The 23,712-nt window shown below is 31.5% G+C and overlaps 2 protein-coding genes across 2 annotated transcripts; one reads left to right on the forward strand and one right to left on the reverse strand.

Annotated features, from left to right (window-relative positions):
* Positions 1-664: 664 nt before the first annotated feature.
* On the forward strand, positions 665-1,677 carry LOC133675557 (snakin-2-like). The gene is made up of 4 exons (XM_062096976.1): positions 665-822; positions 920-967; positions 1,088-1,130; positions 1,280-1,677. The coding sequence occupies exons 1-4, from the start codon at positions 769-771 to the stop codon at positions 1,462-1,464; spliced, it is 330 nt and encodes a 109-aa protein (XP_061952960.1). The 5' UTR covers positions 665-768; the 3' UTR covers positions 1,465-1,677.
* Positions 1,678-10,327: 8,650 nt separating this feature from the next.
* Positions 10,328-13,043, reverse strand: LOC133675304 (small ribosomal subunit protein uS3x-like). The gene is made up of 6 exons (XM_062096644.1): positions 12,884-13,043; positions 12,667-12,814; positions 12,415-12,586; positions 11,182-11,236; positions 10,961-11,092; positions 10,328-10,772 (listed from the first exon to the last, which is right to left on the reverse strand). Exons 1-6 carry the CDS (start codon positions 12,911-12,913, stop codon positions 10,608-10,610), a joined length of 702 nt encoding a protein of 233 aa, XP_061952628.1. The 5' UTR covers positions 12,914-13,043; the 3' UTR covers positions 10,328-10,607.
* Between the last annotated feature and the right edge of the window lie 10,669 nt (positions 13,044-23,712).

Genomic DNA, 23,712 nt, shown 5'->3' on the forward strand with positions numbered 1-23,712 from the left:
TCTTGTTTTTTTATGCTTATTTACATTATTCCAATATTTGTAATTCCCAGACTAAAATTTGACACTAATAATTAGGTACATTAAACAGAAAATGACATTAGCATGGTAAACATCTTGTCATCCAATTGCTGGAAAAAGAGGAAAAAAAAAAGAAAAAAGAGAGAGCCAACTCTTTCTACTCTCGACCCCACGCTAAACCTGCAAACGTCAAGGGTTGTGTCTTGAGATTTTCAACGATGCAAATGCAAGCCAGCTAGCTGGCCTCCATAAAGAGTCCAGCTGGATCACTGATATCATCAATCCAGAGTTCAAAAAGCAACCAATCAAATATCCTACTAGAGTTGTACGGACCTGCCAGTTCCTTATACACCCCAGCTAGCAGGGTCAGCTTCATCTCCTATGAACCAATGCTTTAATTGTTTGTCGTCTCTTGAGACCAGGCATGACTTTTGAGCCCTGAGTTGAGAAAGAAAACTTTAGCATATTTTCAGCTTCCGTGGGACCTCTAGCTACAGTGATTTCCTTATAACATCATCATCAAGATTTGCTCACGTTAAAGCTGTTTTGCGTGGAGCTATGCCTATCACCTGGCCCGGCGATGAAATGATCCCGTAAGCCATGCAGGTCATATTGTAATTACAAACCCTATACGTGACTAGTTTAGTCATTAAGTGTCCACAAGACCTCTATAAAGTGCATGGCAATGCCAGCATTTCTTAGTGCACCTTACAATTTGCTTAATTCAAAGAAAGTGGCAGCTAGCTAGCCATGGCAGTGCGTTCGCTTCTTGCTTTAATGGTTTTTGTTTTCTGCCTTGCAGAGGTACAGGGTTAATTACTCTGTTTTTGGGGCTTTGTTAAGGAGTACTGTGATTTAACTTTAACCATGATCTTCTCTTGCATGTTATTATAACATGAAGGTTTCATCTGATCTCAAGATAGATACCGGAATACTTCATGTTGGTCAGGCAAGACATGACCATCCCCTACTTCACATGTTTGCTTTCATTTTCAGTATTTCTGGCTGAACGTTTCTAACTAATGCTGTTGCTAATGGCCTGTTTCTGCTTCTGTGGGTGTTCTTCCAGCTTGTTGTGAGAGGTGGAAACAGGAGGCTCATGCAAGACATAGGTAGGGATTAGGAGCTAAAGGGTGTTACCATACTTTGTTTTCTCCAACTTGTTGCATAAAGAAATTGATTTGATCCACGGTATATGCAATGTTTGATTACCCTTTTCCAGTCTTGTTTATGTGACAATTCTTTCTCCTTTGATCTTCAGACTGTGGAGGGTTATGCAAGCAGAGGTGCAGTCTTCACTCAAGGCCTAATGTGTGCACCAGGGCATGTGGCACCTGCTGTGTAAGGTGCAAGTGTGTGCCGCCTGGGACCTCAGGGAACAGAGAAGTATGTGGAACATGCTATACTGACATGACCACCCATGGGAACAAGACCAAGTGTCCATAGGCCTGTGAACCAGGGGCTTTGTGTAGCTTTTTATATTCGCAGCTGGAAACTGGGTTCTCTTTCAGCTTTTGTTTAATCAAATGATTATGTATTCAAGGGATGCTGGATAGTGCTTGTATATTAGCTTTTGTGCTTCTCGTTTGATTTCATGTTTGGTAGGGAGTTGTTATAAAGTGGTGTTTGTGAAAATCAATGGTGGGTGGTTATGACTAATTGCTCCCTCTTCTTTCATGGCATATCATTATCGCTGCTGTTTAAAGTTTCCCTGCATAAATTTATAATTCGGCAAAGACGCTACAACAGAGACATTAATTGGGTGCCAGGCTATTGCAGTTGAAAGAACTGCCTAGCTGTTGACTAATTTATTAGATGTATTCAAATTAATGAAATTGCAGATTAAAGTGATTTGGATAATTTGTTTTAAACATTCATAACGGGGATATTTGATCTAAATTAAAAGTGGTGTTGATTTATTTTTTTATTGAAATTTTTTTGGGATTTTATATTTAATACAAGCTTTTTAATATGAAATATTAATATTATTTTAATAAATTTAAAATGATAATATTACAAATTTTAGCAATCTCCGTATGATATAATCATACAAGTTATTTCCTTTAATTGATCTCATTATTTCCCTTAATTGCTCTCATTTTTTTTTAATTCAGTAAAATTTTTCAGGGTATTTTTTTTATTACTTTGTGTTTTTAAGATTCCTTCATTGTAGTATATATGAAACACGCAACGTGTTGAGATTCCTGTGAAGCCTCATTTGTCCTTTTATGAATTTAAAGTTTTTCAACTAGACTAGTAAGCCTTATAATTTATTGCTTAAGATTAATTTCTTCTTCTTCTTCTTCTTCTTTTTGTGATGGGCTTCCACCTGAATTTTTTTTTTTCATTCTTTCATTTGTCTTCTTCTCAAGTGAGTGTTATAGGTATTTAATAGGAGACCTATATATCAATTTACAAAATAAAAATCATGCAATTATACAAAGTAAATATAAGATGCAAAAGTGATGTTGTTATTAACAAGAAAAATGCATATTAAATATGGACTCGTCTTTCATGGGGTGACAACGTTCGCTATTCATGGTTTTTAGAAACCTGATGTCATTATCATATCAATAAGGAGATCCTTGTCCAGTCTTGTTTAAGTTCAAGCTTATGATAGTACTTCAACTTCCAATTCAGGACAATTCTCTTTTGTCAACTGTAACAACTCAAGTTTCTTGTAAAATTCCTATGTGGAGGCCATTTGTCACCAATGGTCTTGAAATCCAAGATGTCATATGTTGGGCTTGCCATAATGAGATTATATTTGGCACAACCTAATAAATAAGTTCTAGTCATTAAGTGCATCAAGGGGTAGATTAATATCTAGTCTTAAAAAGTCTCTCGCATGCTTAGTGATTGTCCTTGAAAGGTCAATGTAAGGCTTACAAGGAGTGTGAAAATAAAGGCCCTGAATAATATCATATCGGCACACCAACCACTTACAAGTAAATAATCAAGCAAGAGTTGGATGATTTCACAAGTCTTGTTCAAGCTAAAGTCATTAGGATACCGTTACTTCCCGACCAATCCTAAAGTTTAGGGTGTGTGCTCTCAAAAGTGATGCATGATCATATAAACATGAATGCATGTTAAAACAATAAAAGCAAGAAAATAAAAAAACAACACAACAAATAAGATAGTAATATAAAGACAAAAAGAAAAGCTTAATCTAAAAGTTCCTAGTGGATTCATCATTTTGTCACACCCGACATCACGATGACCTTTAAGAATTAGAGGGGAAAAAAACAGATATTTAACATCTTATTCTTATAGAAGAAAGGCCTTATTTATGGAGTCTTTCCCTAGTATTATGGTCATAAAAAACCCTAACTAGTCTTTAGAGATTATATGGTACGAGACTAGTTACACTAAAGAGAAGATATTATGACCCTTAAAACATCCTACCTAAGGTAAGCTGCATTGTTGATTTTATCTTAGGCTGTGTTTGTTTCCCAAAAAATGGTTTCCGGAAAACCACTTTCCAAAATTTCTTGTGTTTGTTTGCCATTAGAAAAGTTGGTTAACGGAAAACACTTTTCGGTCAACGAAAAACACTTTCTGGAAGTTGTGAAAAATTTAAAAATGTCATATTATTTGATGAATATATCAAATTTTGTCCTCAAACTTTTGATTGCTATATATATTTTGTTTTGAATATTTTTTTTTCAACTTTATCCATTAGAATTTAATTTTTATATTAACTTTGATCCTCATTTTTATAATTGTTATTTGCTTTTCCCTTATCATTTTTTAATTGAAATTTTTTATTTATCAAATTTGATTCTCATTCTTTTGATTGTTACTTATTTTATTTGAAATCATTTATGAAATGTTAATTATTATTATTATTTTAATTTCTTCATCTTTCAATTTTTTTTATTTTCTAGATTTGATCTCTATTATTTTGATTATTATTTATTTTATTTGAGATAATTTATGAAATTATATTTTTTTTCAATTTCATTTTCATTCAACTTTTTAATTTGTAAGATTTGTTCCTCATTATTTTAATAAATTTAAGAAAAATAAAACATTAATAAGTTATTTTCCAGCTTATTTTCTATAACATAACCAAACACTGGAAAGTGTTTTCTAACTTATTTTCCATTACACTATCAAACATCGAAAAATAATTCACTTTCCCGGAATTCACTTTCCAGCAAACAAACAGGGCCTTAAATTACTAATGGTTTGTTGTGTTATGCTATCATGTTTTGCCTATAGTATTCTAAATATGATGTTAGTAAATATCCGGTTAAGATTCCTGACTCTAACATCACTAAATATTAAAAATGATATTTTCGACTCTGATGTCAGTAAATACCAGGATTGATATCTATGACTCTGACATTAGTAAATAACAAGGTTGATATTTCTAACTCTAGTGTTACTAAATGATGCAACCATATTATTTAATAATTTTACCCATATTTATCTAGTATTTTGCTTATGTTTTATATATAAAATGTCTTGATATTCTTTGTTTTATGTTTTGAAGGCATTTTTCGATGTAAGATTCAAAAAGAAGTAAATTGGAGATAATTAGCATATTTGACCACCGATCAACGTTTTATGCAGACCTTGAGCTTTAAAAGTCGAAACGAAGTGATTCTAGTGGAATTAGAAAGCTAACATCCATACCTTTCTATACATATATGGCAAGAAAAATAAAAAATAAAGAGCATGGAAATCGCAGCCTTCAAAGTCAAATATCGTATTATTCCAATTTGAATATCTTGAGCTACAGAAGTCTATTTGATGCAAACTCAATTTTTTGGATTCCTGACTCGAAGACCTATCAGCTACCAAATTTTAGAAAAAAATGAGCTCATATGAAAGAGATATGATTTTTTTAAGATGACATATGAATTTTACCAGCATGCAAGTTTTATGAAGAAACAAGTCCAAATTACATCCCAAAGCATCGAAACCAACATCCAAGTCTTTATTTTAAAAATTTAGCCCCTCTAAGTCAAAAGTCAAAGCTTGAAGATTTTATGCAAGGTTATTTCTTATTTTTTTTAGGAAAATGGTTATTGAACTATTTAAATGTAAATTGTCTACTTAGAAAATGACTATTTTTGCAGAAAAGGGATTAGGGTTTCCTATGATATAAAAAGAAAGAGAGAAAGGAAAAGGGGGCGGCCAACCAAGAGAGAGAAAATGCATCTTCCTCTTAAAAACCCGAAATCATGCATTCTTCTTTCTTTTTTATTAGTTGTTCAGTACACATGCAAGGCTAAACTTTTTTTCTTGGTTATAAGGACACAGAAACCTTTGGATTTCAAGAACTGTGAGATTTATTATCTTTTCTTTTCAATTTATATGATGAATGAATATATTTGTTCTCCTATGCTTATTTCCTATTATTGATTATTTTAATTGCTAGAGCGGACTCTAAGTTATTATTGTGAACAATCTATTGCTAAGTTTGCTATCAAAACTGGAGTTGTAGTACATAAACTTGTGAAGCAACTGAGTTTAATAATTATGGTGAATCTACACTATTAATCTTAGGGAGAACATTCAAACAAATCAAACATGAACTGCGGACAGTTATGTTGTCTAGATTAATCAATTTATCTAGTTCTTAAGGCTTCCATTGAATTAAATTACTAATACAGACACTGTAATTGTTTGATGGTTAGGATTAGTTATATAATAGATTTGTTAACTAATCAACGTAATAAAGATAAATATTCGGAGTATAAATTGACATTTCGTTTCCATGATCAGTTTTGATTTCTATAGGTGGACGTTTACTTGTGACCAAGATTTGTTTTCTTGATAAATTTCAGTTTTTTTTTATTGAGCATTGATTGTTTCTTTCTGTTTACTATAGCATATCATAGATAACTTTAAACCCCCCCAGTTGCATATCATATAGCATAAAAATCTGAACTAAACCTTCCACGTGGGATTGACCCCTAACTTGCTCTATACTATCTTGTTTATTTAAGCTAGGGTAATTAATTTGTGCGACCGCGACATCGCAATAAATTTTAGCACCATTATCGAGGAACCTTGAACTTGGTGAATTCATAAGATATTTATATCCCATGAGTCTTGTTCTTTATGGAGAGGAGGGGCTGAAGACTAATTTCACCTCTATAAATTAATGTGGTTTTTTGAGTTGTATTCTATTTAAAATAATACGTATTGGATTAATATAAAATTTCAGGAGACGTGTGAGGTCCTAAAAAATTAATGAAGGACTCGCATGAGATCATGAAAAAATTCCTAAAGGAGTATTGGACTCAAGCGATTTGACTGAGCCTGATAGGGGCAAAAAATAGGTTTAAACGTGTTGTCTGGGCTTGTGGTAGCTAGGCTTGGGTGCATGCTCGAACCCATGAGGGTTCTAGCTTGGCGTTTAGTACCCAAGCTAAGCATGATAAGGCATGCCCAGCTTGAGAGTGTGCCAAGGGTGGGCGTGATATGACACGCCAAATGTGGACATATTCCTACCTTAGGCCCAAGTAGCAGCCTGAGCTTGTTCCTCTTGGCTGGGCAGCATGCCCAACATAAGCCTCGATTACTGCCTGGGCCCATGTATTTATGGGAGAGTTTTTAGGTCTTTTGAGGGGTTTCTTGGGTTTGTTAATTTTTAGTTTATCACCAACCAAACATGTGTTATAAAGTCAAAAAATTCAAAAAATTTTCTTATTAATGTATATTAGAGGTAAGTAGAATTAATTTTTCAGCAACATTAGAAAATTAATCAAGGTTAGACTAGCTATCCACTCTAAATATAAATGTCATTTTACTCTACTATATGATAGAAAAAAACCTCTCATGCTAAGTCTGGGCTAGAAAATTTCTTCCCTAAATCTTGCAACAAAAGAAATAAATTCCCGATTAAGCTTGCCCAACATTTGTTTTGCCTATTTGGGAATGTGGTTGCGGTTGCTTTTCAAAGTGTTTTTCATGCTGAAATGCATCAAAATAATGTTTTTTTATTTTTAAAAAATTATTTTTGAGATCAGTGCATCACAACGATCCAAAACATACAAAAAAATAATAATTTTTAGCAAAAAAAATTGAATTTTTTGGAAATGCGGTTGGCCCGCCTTTTCAAACGCTCCCTTAGGAATATTACATTACTTGTGTAAAAAAATATATTAGAAAAAAATGTAAACAAAATTTTAATTGCTTTGAAAAAGAAACAACAAACAAAGACATAGTTAAAAATTGATTACCTAACTTTGGATAGATTTCCTTTGTCCAAAACTTAAAAAAAGGCAAAACCGGTCAATGTCTCAAATAGCATAAGCATGTTCAATACCTCTAAAACCCTAAAAAATCAACATTAACCCATCACTTAAAATCACTTACTTTTAATGAACTAAAGCAATAATTGAGAGATAAGTTTGATTTAGTGGTGAACCAATTAGGATTGTTACTATTGGAGATCGAAAGAGAATGAGAGATTATTTAGATGACAAATATAGATTACTAGTTGTGATGGTTTTGTTGGATTTTAGGTGGAGATCTAGAGAGAACCAGAGAACAAGAAAGTAATGAAGGGGACAACTATGAAAGACATTTAGGAGAGAGGAGGTGACCAAAGGTTTGTGAAGTTTAATTTTAGAGTTTTTTTATATATCTATTAGCCTTTTATATAGTAGGGTTAAATGTTGGTTAAACCAATTTGGTTTGATCTAATTCAATCAATTTCAGACTTTTAAAACCAAAACGAACCAAACCAGATTTTTTAGGTTTTCTAATTGGTTCATTCATTTTTTTTCCTTAGTTTGATTTTTTTGGTTAATATTTTTGGTTTTCTTAGTTTAATAAGGTTTTTGGTTTATTTTTTCTCACCCTTTGATCAAACTACTTCATGTGTGTTTGATATGACGATGTAGAGTGCTTTTTTAAAAATGCTTTTCATTTGAAAATACATCAAAATGATATTTTTTTAATTTTTAATTTTGACACTACCAAATCAAAATCATCCAAAAACACCGAAAAAATCAAATATATATCTTTTCAAGCAAATTGTTTTTAAAAAACACATTGAAAAGCAAGTTATAATGTCAAAACAAATACCCACTTTCTCTGGTTAAGATTAAATGAATATAGTTGAAAAAAGTTCTCATGTGTTTAAGCTTGGATTGCCTTGTTGTACAAAAAGCATAATATCCACTAGATTTTGAAATTTCTTCCCATACATTTAAAAGGTTGTCCACCCAAGTTACATGATCCATCTAGGAAAAAAAAAGAACTTGTAAGAAAAGGTATGAACTTTCCCTAATGTGATTCTTTGAATTTTTTTTATTCATAATATGTTATTATTTAGCACGATGACAGTTATAATGTGTCATTATTTAACACGATGACAATATAATAATTATGTCACTTTAAAGTTTAAACTCAGGTTACTAGTTTGAACTCAGGTTACTTAAATCAATCATAGGGTTCATTAAAATTAGTATAATTGGGATTTTTGTAAAGTTCAATAACTAGTTAGTATGGAAGTATCAAGAAAAAAATTCCACTTGTCCAAAATTAACAAATAAAATTAGACAAGAGTATATGTATTTAGTTTATAATCATGCAATAAATTAGAGCATGCATGCTAAGTATATATTAAACTTGCAATTTATATAAAAATAAGGTCCTACCATGAATACTAGTCACACAATATATTTTTAAATAAATTAAAACAAAACCAAAGAAAGATATTTATTGAAACACTTTAAAATTTATCAAACTTTGTTGTTATTAAGAATCAATTTTTTTTACATAAAGTTTTATTGATTCTCACTTGGTGCAAAAGGTTTGTCTTCAATATGTTTCCTAGGATTCAACAACACTATCATGTTTAGATGCACTCCTAAATAAAGTCTAACATAATATATTTTTAGTTATTTTATAACCTTAATTTGAAAAGTATTTTTAACTAAATACATTAAATTATTTTTTGTTCAATCATAATTTCAATTACAGATTTAACCAAATATATATTTTATTAAACCAACCTCAACTACGAGTGCTTTTTATAAAATAGTTATTTTCAAACCACAACTATAAAAACTACCGTAATATCAAACACATCCTTAAGCTCCTATGGTCTGCTGGTGATGAAAATAACAATAGCAACTAGACAGTATTTGTTTTAAAATTTGCCGTGTGCACATGCATTTGACAGTGATGCTTGGCTAAAGTATTTAATTAGTAGTTATACGAGTCGATCTTTTGCAGGAATTGCTCAAGCAGGATGGTGAATCCGTAGGGTGAGCAGTCCAGTTGTGATGTTTGCCTTATCAATTGTAGACTTGTGTAGCTCCAGATGTCTAAGCACCATTGTAGGTAATCTTTTGACGTTCAGTTTCCCTGCCATGTGCATGAGATGAAGATGCTTGTAGCAGATGGCAGCCTGCCTGCACATTTTGTAAAAAGATTTAGGACTGATCTAATTAGCAGTCATAAATTAACAGCTCTTAGCACCATATTGAGGGCTAGTCATGGTGTTTAGAACCCACAGCTAGCATTGTCAATAATTATGTAACTTGATCATTTAAAAAACTCTCTGAACATAGCTGCATGTTTTCTAATCTATTGATTTGTATCAGCATATATCAAAAGCTTTTGCATGGTATTTGGTTAACTAATGGGTTGCTTTTTTTTCAATCATTTGTGCAATTGGATTGCGCAATTTTAATTATGTTAGCATTGTGAATAGTATTCTGAAAGGGTGCTGAATGCTAATGGCTGGTTTTCTTCCATCTTGTCAGGTCTAGGCTGTCGGGCTCTCCGCTGCTTGCTAAAGGAACGCAGCTCTTCAGCCCTTCTGTACAAGTCGTTGAGACTAAAGAAATAAATGGATTAGAAGATCAAGCCAACAAATCAAAAGGTGAAAGAAAAAGAACCTTGAATGATCGAAGCCATGATGCTATATGTATTTAAAATTCTATTCTATATAGCTCTAAGAGTATACTAATGGTAAAGAATACTAAAACAGTGCATGTCTAGAGGCTAAAATTTGAATTTAACTGTATAAAAAAAAACTTACGACCCAACAAAACCAAACTGGACCAAAAACAAATTGGTTTGAATCGGGTTCTAGTTCGAGTTGGTTGGTTTTATTTATCAAAAATCAAACCAAACTGAAAACTCCTGATATGATCATCAAATAATAATACATTCACGGGGATCATCGAACTTACCCAGACATTCGCCAGCTGTTGGGACAAATCCCTTCATCGCAGGGGCTACCTTTTTAAAAGGTTTGAAAAGATGAACAGAAAATAAAGAAACCCACAAACACTATTTGTTACCTAGCAGAATTTTCCATCAAAATGAATTTCAAGAATACGTAAATAAAAATACATTGATTAAAAAGGAACATTCTGGAGTAAAATTGAGACAAAGGCATTGGTTAAATCATTGCAAAGCAATAACGAAACAAAAAGGCCCAGGACTAATCCTGGATTGCTACCGTTTTGAGACAGATTTGAGAAGTCAATTGGACCAAAGCAAAAACCAACTCTTCCTTCATACACAAGTAGAGCTATGATCCTCCGCCCCACATTTAGGAACAAAAAACCTATTCTTGGATACAAGAAAGCATCCAAGCTCATGATTTATGCTACTGGGATCTCAATATTGGTTGTCAACAATGGTGGAACATACTCTTCTTCTTCCTTGGGAGGATGGATTGTGACCAGATCAGGTAATGGTGTCATTGGCCCAACCTTGCCCTTTGGATCCCAGTCAAGCATGATCTTGACCTTGATACCAAGCACACCCTGTTGCCAGAGAAGGTTATAAAGAAAACACACACAATCAGACAAAAAAAAAAGTCAATAAGAATAAGGCAAACAATGGTCAACTACAACCATTGAGGTTGCAAACAATGGGCAAATACATCAGTTGCTGGAATTGTAGAGCATGATAGTCTGCAAGAGAAATACAAGACACAAGACAAGAAACTGACCTGTCTAAGAAGAACATGCCTAACAGCTGAATCAATATACTCTTTAACAGGTTGGCCAGAGGATATCATGTAACCATCCTTGAATTTCATGGATTTGGCACGCTGTGCCCGAAGCTTTCCACTCACAATAACCTGTGTCGTTATGTAAGTGAATCAAAATTTCAAATAACTGCCACAATGCCGGAAAAAAAAAAACAAGAAACCAAAATCTTGAAGCATACCTCACATCCTTTTGCCCCACTCTCCATTACAAACCTCAACACTCCATAACAAGCCCTGTCAAAGTAACAAAAATTTGACCACAAACACAATTTCCAAAGGGAACAAAATGCAAGCATGCAAACTCAGTTTATCTTATTTAAAGAGATCAAAGCATAAAGAAGTGTTTGAGAAGTAGGGGATTAATAAACATTTTCATGTCCCTCACTCAATCTGATAACCAAATGAAGTCATCAAATATAAAACCCTAAATTCAAACACAAAGGCACTTGAAGGGAACAACAGGAGAAAGTTGTATTCCAGATCCAACTACAGAGATGAAGAGTTTCACACAGTGCAGCACCCGCCAAATAGCAACAAGGGCAGCGAAGAATGGTGAACAAAAGAAAAGCAACATAACAAACTAAAATAACAGATTTTTCAATCCTGCTGCACTGTGTGAGGTCATTCGTGTACAAATGTCTACATCCAATTAATGAGAATAAAATAACAGGGATGTAGAAAAATGTTCTAAAATCTGAACTCCAGGCCCTTAATAGCAGAGCAAGAAGCCAGACAGATTTCTTGCATACAATTTATCTGAGCACTGTTTCCTCATTGTTACAAACCCTAAGGCTCACAAGATAACCAAATGTGTATATAATACAGTGCTGATGAGTACAATCGTCCATTCCATTAATGTAATGAAAAAGCATCTAATCATGAAACATTCACGCTCTCCGTGCACAACAGGACATTAATAAAGTCAAAATCCACAATAGTTTTAGGAACTGTAATGATCAACAACGAAAAAACACTTTCTTGAACTCGACAATCATTCTTTTCCACAAAAAAAGAAAAGGCAGAAAAGATATTACTCAAGAAAAAACATCATAACAATGCACTGGATCATATTGCACGTGATATAAACGATAATAGCGTAGCTATAAGGGTACACATGCCAGAAAATTGTTTTCCTAATCTGCAAGGCTCACTCAATAATGATTGGTCATAAAAAGGTGGCATCTACCATCAGAAGTTCAGTGCAAGGAACAACAGTTGCAATCCTTGGATTATAAGAAATTGATGGCATTAACAAATATCGTCACCCTCAGACACGAGATGGAAATTTTAAAATAACCCAACTCGCTGTAAAGATGACTTGGTGAGCAGAACAAGAGAATTCATAAGAAAGCAAAACAAGCAGGTAGACAGCAAACCAACGCGTAGATAGATCACCAGAAAAGTGAAGATACCTGCGAACAGCAAGGCCTCCAAGGAGCTTGTAACGAAGAGACTCGGCCTGCGCAATGGCACAGAGACCCCTGTTGTTAACTTTCTCAGCATAGAGCTCGACACCATTCTCGGGAAACTTGAAACGTTTCTGGACAACGGAAGTGAGCTCCCTGATCCTCCTTCCCTTCTCACCTAAACAAACATAACAGAGAATCTGAATAAAATATTGTCCATTTGATTGATAAAGAAGAAGAGGAAGAGGAAAAGATTACCAAGAACATTTTGGGTACGAGTAGCCCTGATGATGATCTCGGTGCGCATGGGAGTAACCCTAACTTCAACACCAGAGTATCCATCCTCAGCCAATTCTCTAGTCAATACCTCGTTCAGTTCTGCGTAGAAAACTCCATCCGCAACAAACTATAAAACGAATTCATCAGATTCTTCTTTTTCATTAGAGAGGAGAAATCAAATCTTGTTGGAATTTACCTTGCGTTTCTTACTGATTTGAGTGGCCATGATAGCTCTAAGATGGACTTAATTCAATCTCTAACTCTAAGATGAAGCGGAGCGAAAAGCGCAGGCTCAACCCTAATGAATAGTGGTTGTCTGTGTATAAAAAAAAAAAAAAACAAGCCAGCTAGGCTCATCTCAGCAAACGGCCGGCCGTGTTTGGTTTTCGATGTTACGAAAGATGGGCCTAGTTTTAGATATAGTTAGATTGACACAAATTATAGCCCAAGTTGGATTTTGAAGGCTCATAGACGATCTTTTTCTCTTCTTTTTTTCTATATATAAAAACTAATTGAGAAATACAAGCCCTTCAAAGAACATTTATATATATATATATATGGAATAACTTATCGTATAACTTAGTGTATTTAATTTCAGTTATAAAACTTTAATTATAATCTTAAATCTTAAATCTTTTTATTTTTTTTATCGTTTCTTGCTGATATTTTGAATATACAAGTATGAACTTGATTATGTGTAATTTAATATATTTTTATTAGTTTCAAAGATGAAAATATAATGAAATGAAAGATTGAAGACGCTATAATTTCTTAAAGATGGGTTAAATAAAAATAAATTGGATATAACATCTAGAAAATAATTTTCTAAAAGATTTTCCCCTTCCAATATTTTTTTTTAATATATTTATGAAGGCAATTTATTGTGAAGGAATTGCTATGGTGGAAGAGTATATAACAAGGGTGTTATTATGGCTAGTCTTGGAGGAATTCGAGATGTCCAATGATTCTATTAAATTTATGCAAAACTTTCCATCTAAAGATAATTCCAATATAGTCCTTTTCAAAATCAACGTGCCTCCACGGTCATATGTTTGTCATGCCTACCACTAGAAGAGAGGGGGGTCCGTGTTGTATGGAGTATTATAGTCAGCTGAGCCAACTCCTAGATAATTGCTAGATAATTGAACGTGGTATGCTTCAGGCAAATTAAGAATTTTTTTTTTTCGATATAATATCATTGTTAATATATTTTTTAGTAGAAAAAAATAAGTTATACAGGGATTGATTTAGTGTAATCTAATTGACTTGATAAATTTAAAGATGACTTAGATGACAGAGAAAAATATAGTTTAACTAAAAAAAATCAAGATGATATCTTTTTTTAGTATTGAAATAACAACATATTAGATCGGCTCGAATCAACTTGGATTAACCTGTCAGATCTGTTACCTGGGTCATGAGACCCTGATAACCCTATAGAAAGCAAGTTAAAAAAAATATTAAACACAATTCTCAATTAATCTAATATTGAAAAATAAAGTTGAAAACTAAATTCAACTAAAAAGACTTGGGTTAAAAATGAAAAATCAAGCTGAGTCGACCTAGATTAACCTTTTAGACCTAGGTCATGAGATCAGGATAACCTCATGAAAAGCACATCAAAATAAATTATGAGTTTAATTCACAATCAATTCAATGTTGAAAGATAAGATTAAAAATAATTTTAAAAAGACACAAAAAAACACACAAATCAACAAAACAAACTCATGACTCGGGTCATGAGACTAGGAAAACCCTGTAAGATGCACATTAAAATAAATTATGAAGCCTTATTCTCAGTCAACCTAATATTGAAGGATAAGACGGAAAAAAAATCAACTACAAAAAAAAAACTCAAATCAATCAGTTTCACTCATTATCTGGATTATAAGATTGCGATAACTCCATAGAAAGTAAATAAAAAAATAAATTATGAAACTCAATTCTCAATCAACTCAATTTTAAAGGATTATATTGAAAATAAAATAAAATAAAGAGAAAAAACAATGACCCATGTCAACCCGGGCTAACTGTTAAAATCAGATAAGGAGATCAGGATAACTCCATAAAAAATAAATCAAAGCAAATTATGAATTTTAATGACCAGTAAATCTAATGTTCAATGATGAAATTGAAAAAATAATTCTCATAGTTTTTATTTTTTAGAACAACATCGTTTTGATGCATTTTCAGTTGAAAAGCATTTAAAAAAAACATTTTACATCATAATATCAAACACACACGAAGTAGTTTGATCAAGGGGTGAGGAATGTGCCCTACAGACATGGAAAGGATAGCATTTTACACCCACCACGGCCACTTCGAGTTCTTGGTTATGCCTTTCAGTCTCACCAATGCACCTAGCATTTTTCAAGCTTTGATGAATGAAGTATTTCAGTCATACCTATGGAAATTCATTATTGTTTTTTTTATGATATTCTTATCTATCGTCACTCCTGGGCAGATCATCTAGCACACTTGCAGTTTGTCTTCAATATCTTTACTACTAGTCAATTATTTCTCAAAAGATCCAAGTGTTTCATTGCTTAACTTCAAGTCTTCAACCTCGACCATATTATATCAGGAGAAGGGGTTATAGTAAACAAAAGCAAAATTACAGCCATCATTTATTGGTTAAAGTCGAGCACTGTGAAAGGCTTACGTGGTTTTTTGGGTGTAACCGGCTATTACCAGAAGTTTGTCCAAAATTATAGCATAATTGAAAGTCCCCTTACAGCTATGTTACGCAGGGATTCATTCAAATAGGTAGAGGATCCAACTCAAGCATTTGAGCAATTAAAAATTGTTATGACCTGCACCCCTGTTTTGGCACTACCTAACTTTACCATACTGTTTATTTTGGAATGTGATGCCTCAGATACTGGAATAGGAGCAGCGTTACAACAAAAAGTTTAGCCAATTATGTATTTCAGCAAACCTCTTGCATTTCGTTACAAAAGTCCTTCGGCTTATGAAATGGAACTTATTGCCTTAGACAAAACAGTCAGATATTGGCAAGCATATTTATGAGGGCGTCACTTCCTTATCCAGACAAACCATTATAGCCTCAAGTTTTTACTGGAACAGCGCATCATTACTTCACCACAACAACACTGGCTAAATAAACCCATGGGTTTTAATTTTGCAATGGAATATCATGCGGGCAAACAAAATAAAGTGGCAGATATTTTATCTCGCCGCTTTAAAGGACCAACCCAGTCTTGCTTCACTCTCAATGCTCTATTTACTCTTTTTAATTCCATTCGCACCGAGATTCAAAATTCAAACCAATTACAATTATTAAAGCAAAATATACAGCAAGGCGAAGTTATTGGGCCTTGGGAGTACAAGGATGGCTTGCTTTTTTTTTAAGTGATGAATTTAATTGCTACATGATTCTCCTTTTGTTCCATCCATTATCTTGGTTATCCATAATAGTGGCCATGAGGGATATCATAAAAACACTTCATCGTGTTGCCCAGGATTTCTATTGGCAAGGAATGAAGACTTCTATCCAGGCTTTTGTGCGGCAAAGTCTTGCTTGCCAAGAACACAAGACTGAACCCTTGCATCCTATAGGACTTCTCCAACTTTTGCCAGTTCCGCTTCAGATATGGTTGGATATCTTTGTAGATTTCATTAAGGGACTATCTACCTCTCAAAAGAAGTTTCTTTTACTGGTTGTGATAGGTCGTTTTTCAAAATATGTACATCTCATTCCCCTTGCTCATCCATATAATGATGTGAGTGTAGGCCCTCTTATTCTTTGATAATATTTTCAAACTTCATAGCTTGCCTAAGACTATTATGAGTGATCGTGATTAGTTCGCGAGTTTGTTTTGGACTGAATTGTTATGGTTGAATGGAACTAAATGGGCTTTCAGCTCTGCTTATCACCCACAAAGTGACGACAAACAGAGGTTGTCTATCACATTATCGAGATGTATCTACATTGCTTTACAATTGACAGTCCTCGCCGCTGGTTTCAATGGTTGTCTTGGGTGGAGTATTGTTACAACACTAGCTACCACTCTTCCCTTAAAGCTACTCCCTTCGAAGTGATGTGGTGCTCGAAGACCTTCACAACTGATTACTTCAAGCTCAAAATTCCATGAAGGCAAGGTATGATGCTAAACATCGTCATGTTCAATACCATTTAGGCGATCGAGTTCTACTTAAACTTCAACCTCACTACTAATTTAGTCTCTCTTCCAACAGGTACACTAAACTCTCACCTTGTTATTATGGCCCCTTTCTTATTTTAGCCAAAGTGGGTTGTGTGGCTTACAAATTAGACCTTCCTTCCTCCTCCAAGCTACACCTTGTTTTTCTTGTGTCCTACTTTAAACCTTTCCATGGCACTTTAATTCCCATGACACTTCAGTTCTCATTGAACCCACTTTACCTATTCTTACCCAAGGCGAAATTCACCCTCTACCGAAAGCAATTCTTAATTCTCATTCAATTGATAATCAGCACCATGTTTTAGTACATTGGGACGACTTATCTCCTGCAGACTCTTCTTGGGATGATGTTCGCTCTCTTCACAACTGCTTTCCTTCTTTTGCACTTGAGGACAAGTGTCGTATTAATGGGGGCGGTGATGTTATGAGCAACCACGTGGACAAGAAGTTTGCCAAAGGGCAAGTGTATCAAAGGCGTGGCTAAAAAGTAGGAGCTTAAAGATGGGAGTTTAGCCAGCAATGGATTATGCTCCAGCTTGCAGATTTTACGCAGATTTCATTTTAATTTTTATTGTTATTTCCTATTTTTATGATTGTTGGTTTAGATAGTGCAGTAATGGTACCTACTTTGTAGGAGTTGGTTATTGAACAATTTCTTTATATTATAAACTAGAATGTTGAGAAAAGGCAATGAAAAATTTCAAACTTTTATTTGCATTGAGATCATTGGGTTCTCTCTTAAACGAGCCCTTCACATATTTTCAAAATAGATCATAAAGGAAAAAGATCTGGCAAACATCATTCTTTTCAGGTTAATTTCGTAGTCAATCATCCTGTAACCCGAACACAGTTTTGAGACCATAACAATAGACCTCACTTTAATCTGGTTTCAAATATGTTCATTGACTATTTTAAAAAAATAAATTCATAATGATGTTACAAGATTTGATTACAAATAAATAATATTTTAAAAAGAAGATTAACTATTACAAAAAAATAACAGCATGATTAAAAAAATATAAATACATCGGAACACAACATTGAATTTGTTTTTTAAAATGGAAGGGATTAGCTAATTATTTTATTAAAAACATATGGATGTGATAATAATTTACTCTCTTTTGATTTAGGCATGCAAATCAGAGGAGGAAAAAAAATAGTAAATTGTTATTATTTCATCGTTTTGAGCATGTGCTAACATTATGTTAATTTATTTTGAATTTAATAGTATAAGTTTAACAAATAGGAGCAAATATTAAATAAAAAAAAAAGTCAATCCGAGGAAAATGAAAGAATCTCAGTCCCCAGAGATTCTACTAATCACGGATCACTAGTAACAGTACTAGAACGTACGATATTATGGGTAGCGTGTCAATAATAATTATTGGAGGAAGAAAGCTCCTCTCCTGCTCTCCAAAATGATCCAGACTTGTTTGTTTGCTGCAAAAATATTCAATCGGAGAACGTTCCTGGAAAGAGGGTCGTTTTTTTTCCTTCCTTTTTTTTGCAATTAAAGGTGAAATCTTTATTGTCTTTCATGGATGTGATGGCTGGGGATGTTTTACCTGTCATCTTTTATCACAATCAGCATCGATGCCTGGAGATACGTCGTTCTTAATTCACGCGGACGGGAAACCCACAAGGTTTGTGTTGGCAACATCTGTCTTTTCATTTAGTGTTCGACAGGGGGTTAATAATTATTTTTTAAAAATACTTTTTAAAAAACTTATTTTTTATTTAAAAAAATTATTTTTGATATTAGAACATTAAAATCATTAAAAAATAAAATTTTAAAAAATAAATTTAATGCAAGTTGCGTCAAGAAAGGATAGTTTTGGAATTAAATGGTTGCTTGTTTTATTTTTTACCATTAATTTCAGCCAAGAGGAAGATTCCTGGAAGTTGGATGGTTGTTTGGTATTAGAATGTGTGATTAGGACATTGATTTACTTCTTTCTATTTGAATTTGTTAGAATATTTCGTTGTTACATTTGTGCTTTATACGTGTTTTGAAGTGTAGTTATAGTTATTTTTTAAAATATATTTTACGTGTAAATATATTAAAATATTATTTTTTATTATTTTTAAAAAATTTATTTTTGGTATCAGCACGTCAAAATAATTTGAAATACCAAAACAATAAAAATTTAAAACAAATAAAAATAAAACTAATTTTAAATTTTTTCAAAAATATTTTTAAAACATAACCATTCTGGTTAATGTTTCGGTTGGAAAAGCTACTGTTTTGATTTAAAACAGAACACAAAAGAAGAAAAGCAAGAGCCCAACAGAGGCCGTTGATCATATAATGGTAGGAGAGATCCATCCTCGACTAGACAAATCAAAAATAAAATAAAATAAGAGATACATAACAAAATCATGTGATTCTGGCGATAGTCTCAGAATTTGTCCATTATCATAAAGTCAAATTGTTAATTATTTGATTTTCCTGTTATGCTTATAATTACTTATCCCTTCAAACTTTTAATCCAACCAACCTCCTTTTCTTTTATAGTATAATTAGACACTCCAAGATTTATTCAAATTAAAAAAGAAAAGAAAAATCATAAAACTTTAAATAATTATGTCATTTTATTATGTTTAGACGTGTCAGATTTATCTTTAATAAAAAAAAATATTATATTTTATTTGTATATTTTTTTTATTTACTTATTTAGTGTTTGCACGAGAGTGTGGTTGCGGTTGTTTTTCAAAGGGCTTTTCACTTAGAAATGTATCAAAATAATATTTATTTTTTAGAAATTATTTTGAAATTAGTGCATCAAAATGATCTAAAAATATCAAAAAAAAATTTAAAAAAACATAATTTTTTGTAAAACATTTTTAAAAAATATATAAAAAAAACAGAATCTTACTGCTGGGGAGTGCTTGATCTATCTAACAATTTCTCCGTTCTGTCAACTGTCAAAAAAGGAATTTGTCGGGGAAGCAGACGGTAATAATAAAGCATTTGCTCATATAAATACAAGACACGCCTATTTTTTGAATTTCTTTTTAATGGAATTGATGTGGTAACCGTTACTTGTCGGACTGTCCACCTAACAACAAGGAAGGGAGCCCAGGTGGTTGTAATATCATAAATTTATTACAATGAAAACAAATTGAGTTGAGGAAAACTATATGTGATCAAGATATAAGAGTGTGGTGTGTATTCGAATACTGCTCTTCTAGTTCTTAAAATTTCAAACTTTTGATTTTTCAATTTTATTCTACTCTAAAATCTAGGCTTGATAATTTATCTCGATTAATTTTTTATAGAGTTTTAACCGTATTATAAAAACATCTTGATTTTATGTTAATATTTGATTTGACAAGATAAAATTTAATTTTGTTACTAAAAAAATTTTAATTATGGAAACTAAATTTGCACTGAATCAAAAAATCAACCTTCTCTCCTCCTTTTTTTTTTTTACCTTTCATGAGACAGTTTTAAGAAATTTTGATACCTAAAATTTTATTTTTTTACCCCTATTTATTGGAGAGTCTTTCGAGTTTTAGTCCTACATTTTATTTACATGGTTATTTTTAGAGGGAGAGAGAGAGGGAAAGTCGTTGAAAAATTACGAAAAAAAAACAAGTAGTCAATTGGCCTAGTTCTGAGAATAGAAAAAGTGAATTTGGTATCGATGTATTTCTCTCAACGAGATGAGTGTCATTAAAATAATTTTAAATTTCCATGTCGTTAGTTGATCAGGGTTAGAAATTTTATTTTATGTTATTTTATGTTTTTAGCTAACTTAAAGGTTTTTGATGTGGGAAATTGGTTGACATAGATAGGTATCCATTAGGTATTTTTAGGTTAAAAAATATTGAAAATGAGTTTTTAGGTTAAAAAAATTAGGGCTCTTAAGTTTTCTATCACCTCTCAATAAATTTTTATAATATAAAATAACTAAAATTATATTTAGGATATTATTCCATAATATACCATTTAATTTTGATTTTTTTCTCAAATAATATTCTAATATTTTTTAAATATTAGAAGAATTTTTGTTTTACATTCCTTCATGGATTTTTTTCTTTTATTTTTTTCTTAAAGTTTAATCAAAATTAAATACAATTTAATAAAAAAAGATATATTTAAGATATTATTTCATTAGATATCATTCAATTTGACATTTATTTTCAAATAAGATACCAACCTTTTTTTTTATAATGTTAGCAATCATTTCATTAATTACTATACGTGACCTGCTATGCAATTTTTTTTTTTTTTATGTTTGTGTTCATGAATATTCTGTAGAAATAAAGTCAAGTCATTATAGTTATCAATAATATTTGTTTACGAATTGTTTTTACTTTTTATTCAATGAATTATATTATTTTTTAAAGTATTTTTTCATCAAAAAAATAAAAACAAAATACATGAATAAAAATTCTGACAAGAAAATACAGTTTTTTTTCCATAATTTTATTTTTTGTCTTTTTGAAAATGTTTTTTTTAATTATCGTATGTCTAATTAAAAAAAATAGATTTTAAAATTTTCTATATGACAACGCCCTATCATTATATCATTCTTTTCATTTCAAATATATTCATGTTTATCAAAACATTTTTTTTCTGATACATTTACATTTATGATTCTAATAAGCTATTATTAAAAAAACAATTATTTTGTTAAAAAAAGTGAAAAAAAGAGAGAGCATTGATAAGATGATGGGGTTTAGATTAAAAGGATATCTTTTATCATTATTTAAAATCATTTGTTTTTTTATATATTTATTCTAATGGCTTTCAGTTTTTATTGAAAAAACAACATAGTTTGAATATCTATATTTTTTAAAAAAAAAACATATTAATAAAAAAGGGATTATACTTGGAAATTATTTTTTAAAATAGAATTCAGATTATTACTCTTATCATTTTTCTTATCGCCATGTAAGTAGATAAAACAATTATATTGAAGAGCCCCTTCCATCTTTTAATCTACATTTATCTATTAACTTCTCAACTTAGTCTTAGTATTAGCATTTTTTATTAGTAAATATAATTTTAGATTTATTTTATTAAATACAATATTCTTTTTCTTAAAGCTAGAAAACATATTAGAAGTGTATTAATATTTTTTTATATTTAATTTTGTTTTAATCTGACTCACAACAGAGCGAGTCAAACTAACTTAGTAATTATAAAATCAACATGACAAAAGACAAACAATAAATTTTGAGTTGGGAAAGAAAGAAAAAAACTAAGCAACCAAACCAACCTTATTATTTAATCTTGCTTCTAACAGTAAAGGTGAAGCAACTTCATGTATTTTGCCGCAGGTTACATATATTTTTTTTTCAAAACAAAAAAAATAAATATGCTAGCCTTTTTTACGTTTATTGACACGAAAATTTCAATCATAAATCAAAAAAGTTGATGCATATACTTAATTAAATAAATCAAGAATCATTTCTCAAACTAAAAAAAAAATATAAAAACCTGATTTCTACCTAAATAAACCAAATCTATAATCTATACAAAATTAAGAACTAATTAAATATTGAGGTATTTGTTTAAAATCATGACAAACCTACAAATATAAAACTAAAACAAATTATGTTGGCCAATTAAAAATCAATAAAATATTAAAAAATAAAATTGAAAAACGATAAGTAAAAAAAATTAACAAAGACCAAATTATGAATGATCAAATTAAAAAATAAATTATTTTTCATGGACTGCCTTTGATTTTTTTTATTAAAAAAATAGCAAGCAATGTCTTATCTATTTTGCCCAAATTCCAACAACCAGATGTCACAAAAAAGTCAAACTAGGGATGTTTTACATCTGAAAAAATCATTTTAAACTATTGTTTGATCAAAAAACAACCTAAATTCAGAATTCGTAGACACTGAGATCAATTATTTTGGTGGTTAGAATCGTTGTTGATTGATATTTTTTTTTCTTTACCATCAAAATCTAGTGGCTTTATGGCTTTATCTCTCTCGCCGCAAACCAGGAACCAAAAATAAGAGAAATAAAATTTTGGATCAAAAATAAATTTTGAAAAAATTAAAGAAATATAACATGGATATGTTGTCAACTAAAAGGACCAAAGTCAACCTTTTTAGTTAATTTTGAAATGACCATCAAGATAACTAGAAACACGCCATATCATCCATGTTTGGACTGTCGCATTTGAGCCAGATAAACTGCTCCAATTTACCTGTAAATTGAATTAGGTTTTCCTTTTGCAGGCTCTGCCCCAAGCCATCTCTAATGCATCCCATAGACAAAGTATGAATATTGGCCGTATTAGTATACATTGTCGGAAGCCTTGTGATGGCTAAAGCCCATCATCAATCCAATATGCTTGTTGCGTAGTTTGGATCCATGCCAAAATCAAGAAAAAAAAAAACATTATGAATTAATGGATAATTAATTAAATAACTTGATTAAGTTTTCCAGACAAATCTAGTAAATACAAAGCGACACCTCTATCGGCTGGCTCCTGAAGATTCACACAAATATAGGGCTATGGATTGGAAGTTATTATTAGAGACATCATAGCAAAGCTATGCTATGAGCACGTAAAAAGATCTAGGATTAATTTAATCTTATTCATCTTCTATTAACTAGTTAGTCTCTTGAGTTGGTTAATTTAATTAAATTCTTGTATAAAAAAGTGTTGTTATAAGATTAAAGTAATGATAAAATTAGATGTTCTATTAATATTATCAAATAATGCAATTTAAATTAATTAAATATAATAAATACAATTACTAACAGTATAATTAAAATATTTAAAATAAAAAAATAAAAATTGCAAACTTGGTTTTTAATAGCAAGTTTATATTTACGTTTCAAGTACCAAATCATGCTTGAGATTTG

Source organism: Populus nigra, chromosome 16 (genome assembly GCF_951802175.1).
Source record: "Populus nigra chromosome 16, ddPopNigr1.1, whole genome shotgun sequence".
Taxonomy (NCBI): Eukaryota; Viridiplantae; Streptophyta; class Magnoliopsida; order Malpighiales; family Salicaceae; genus Populus; species Populus nigra.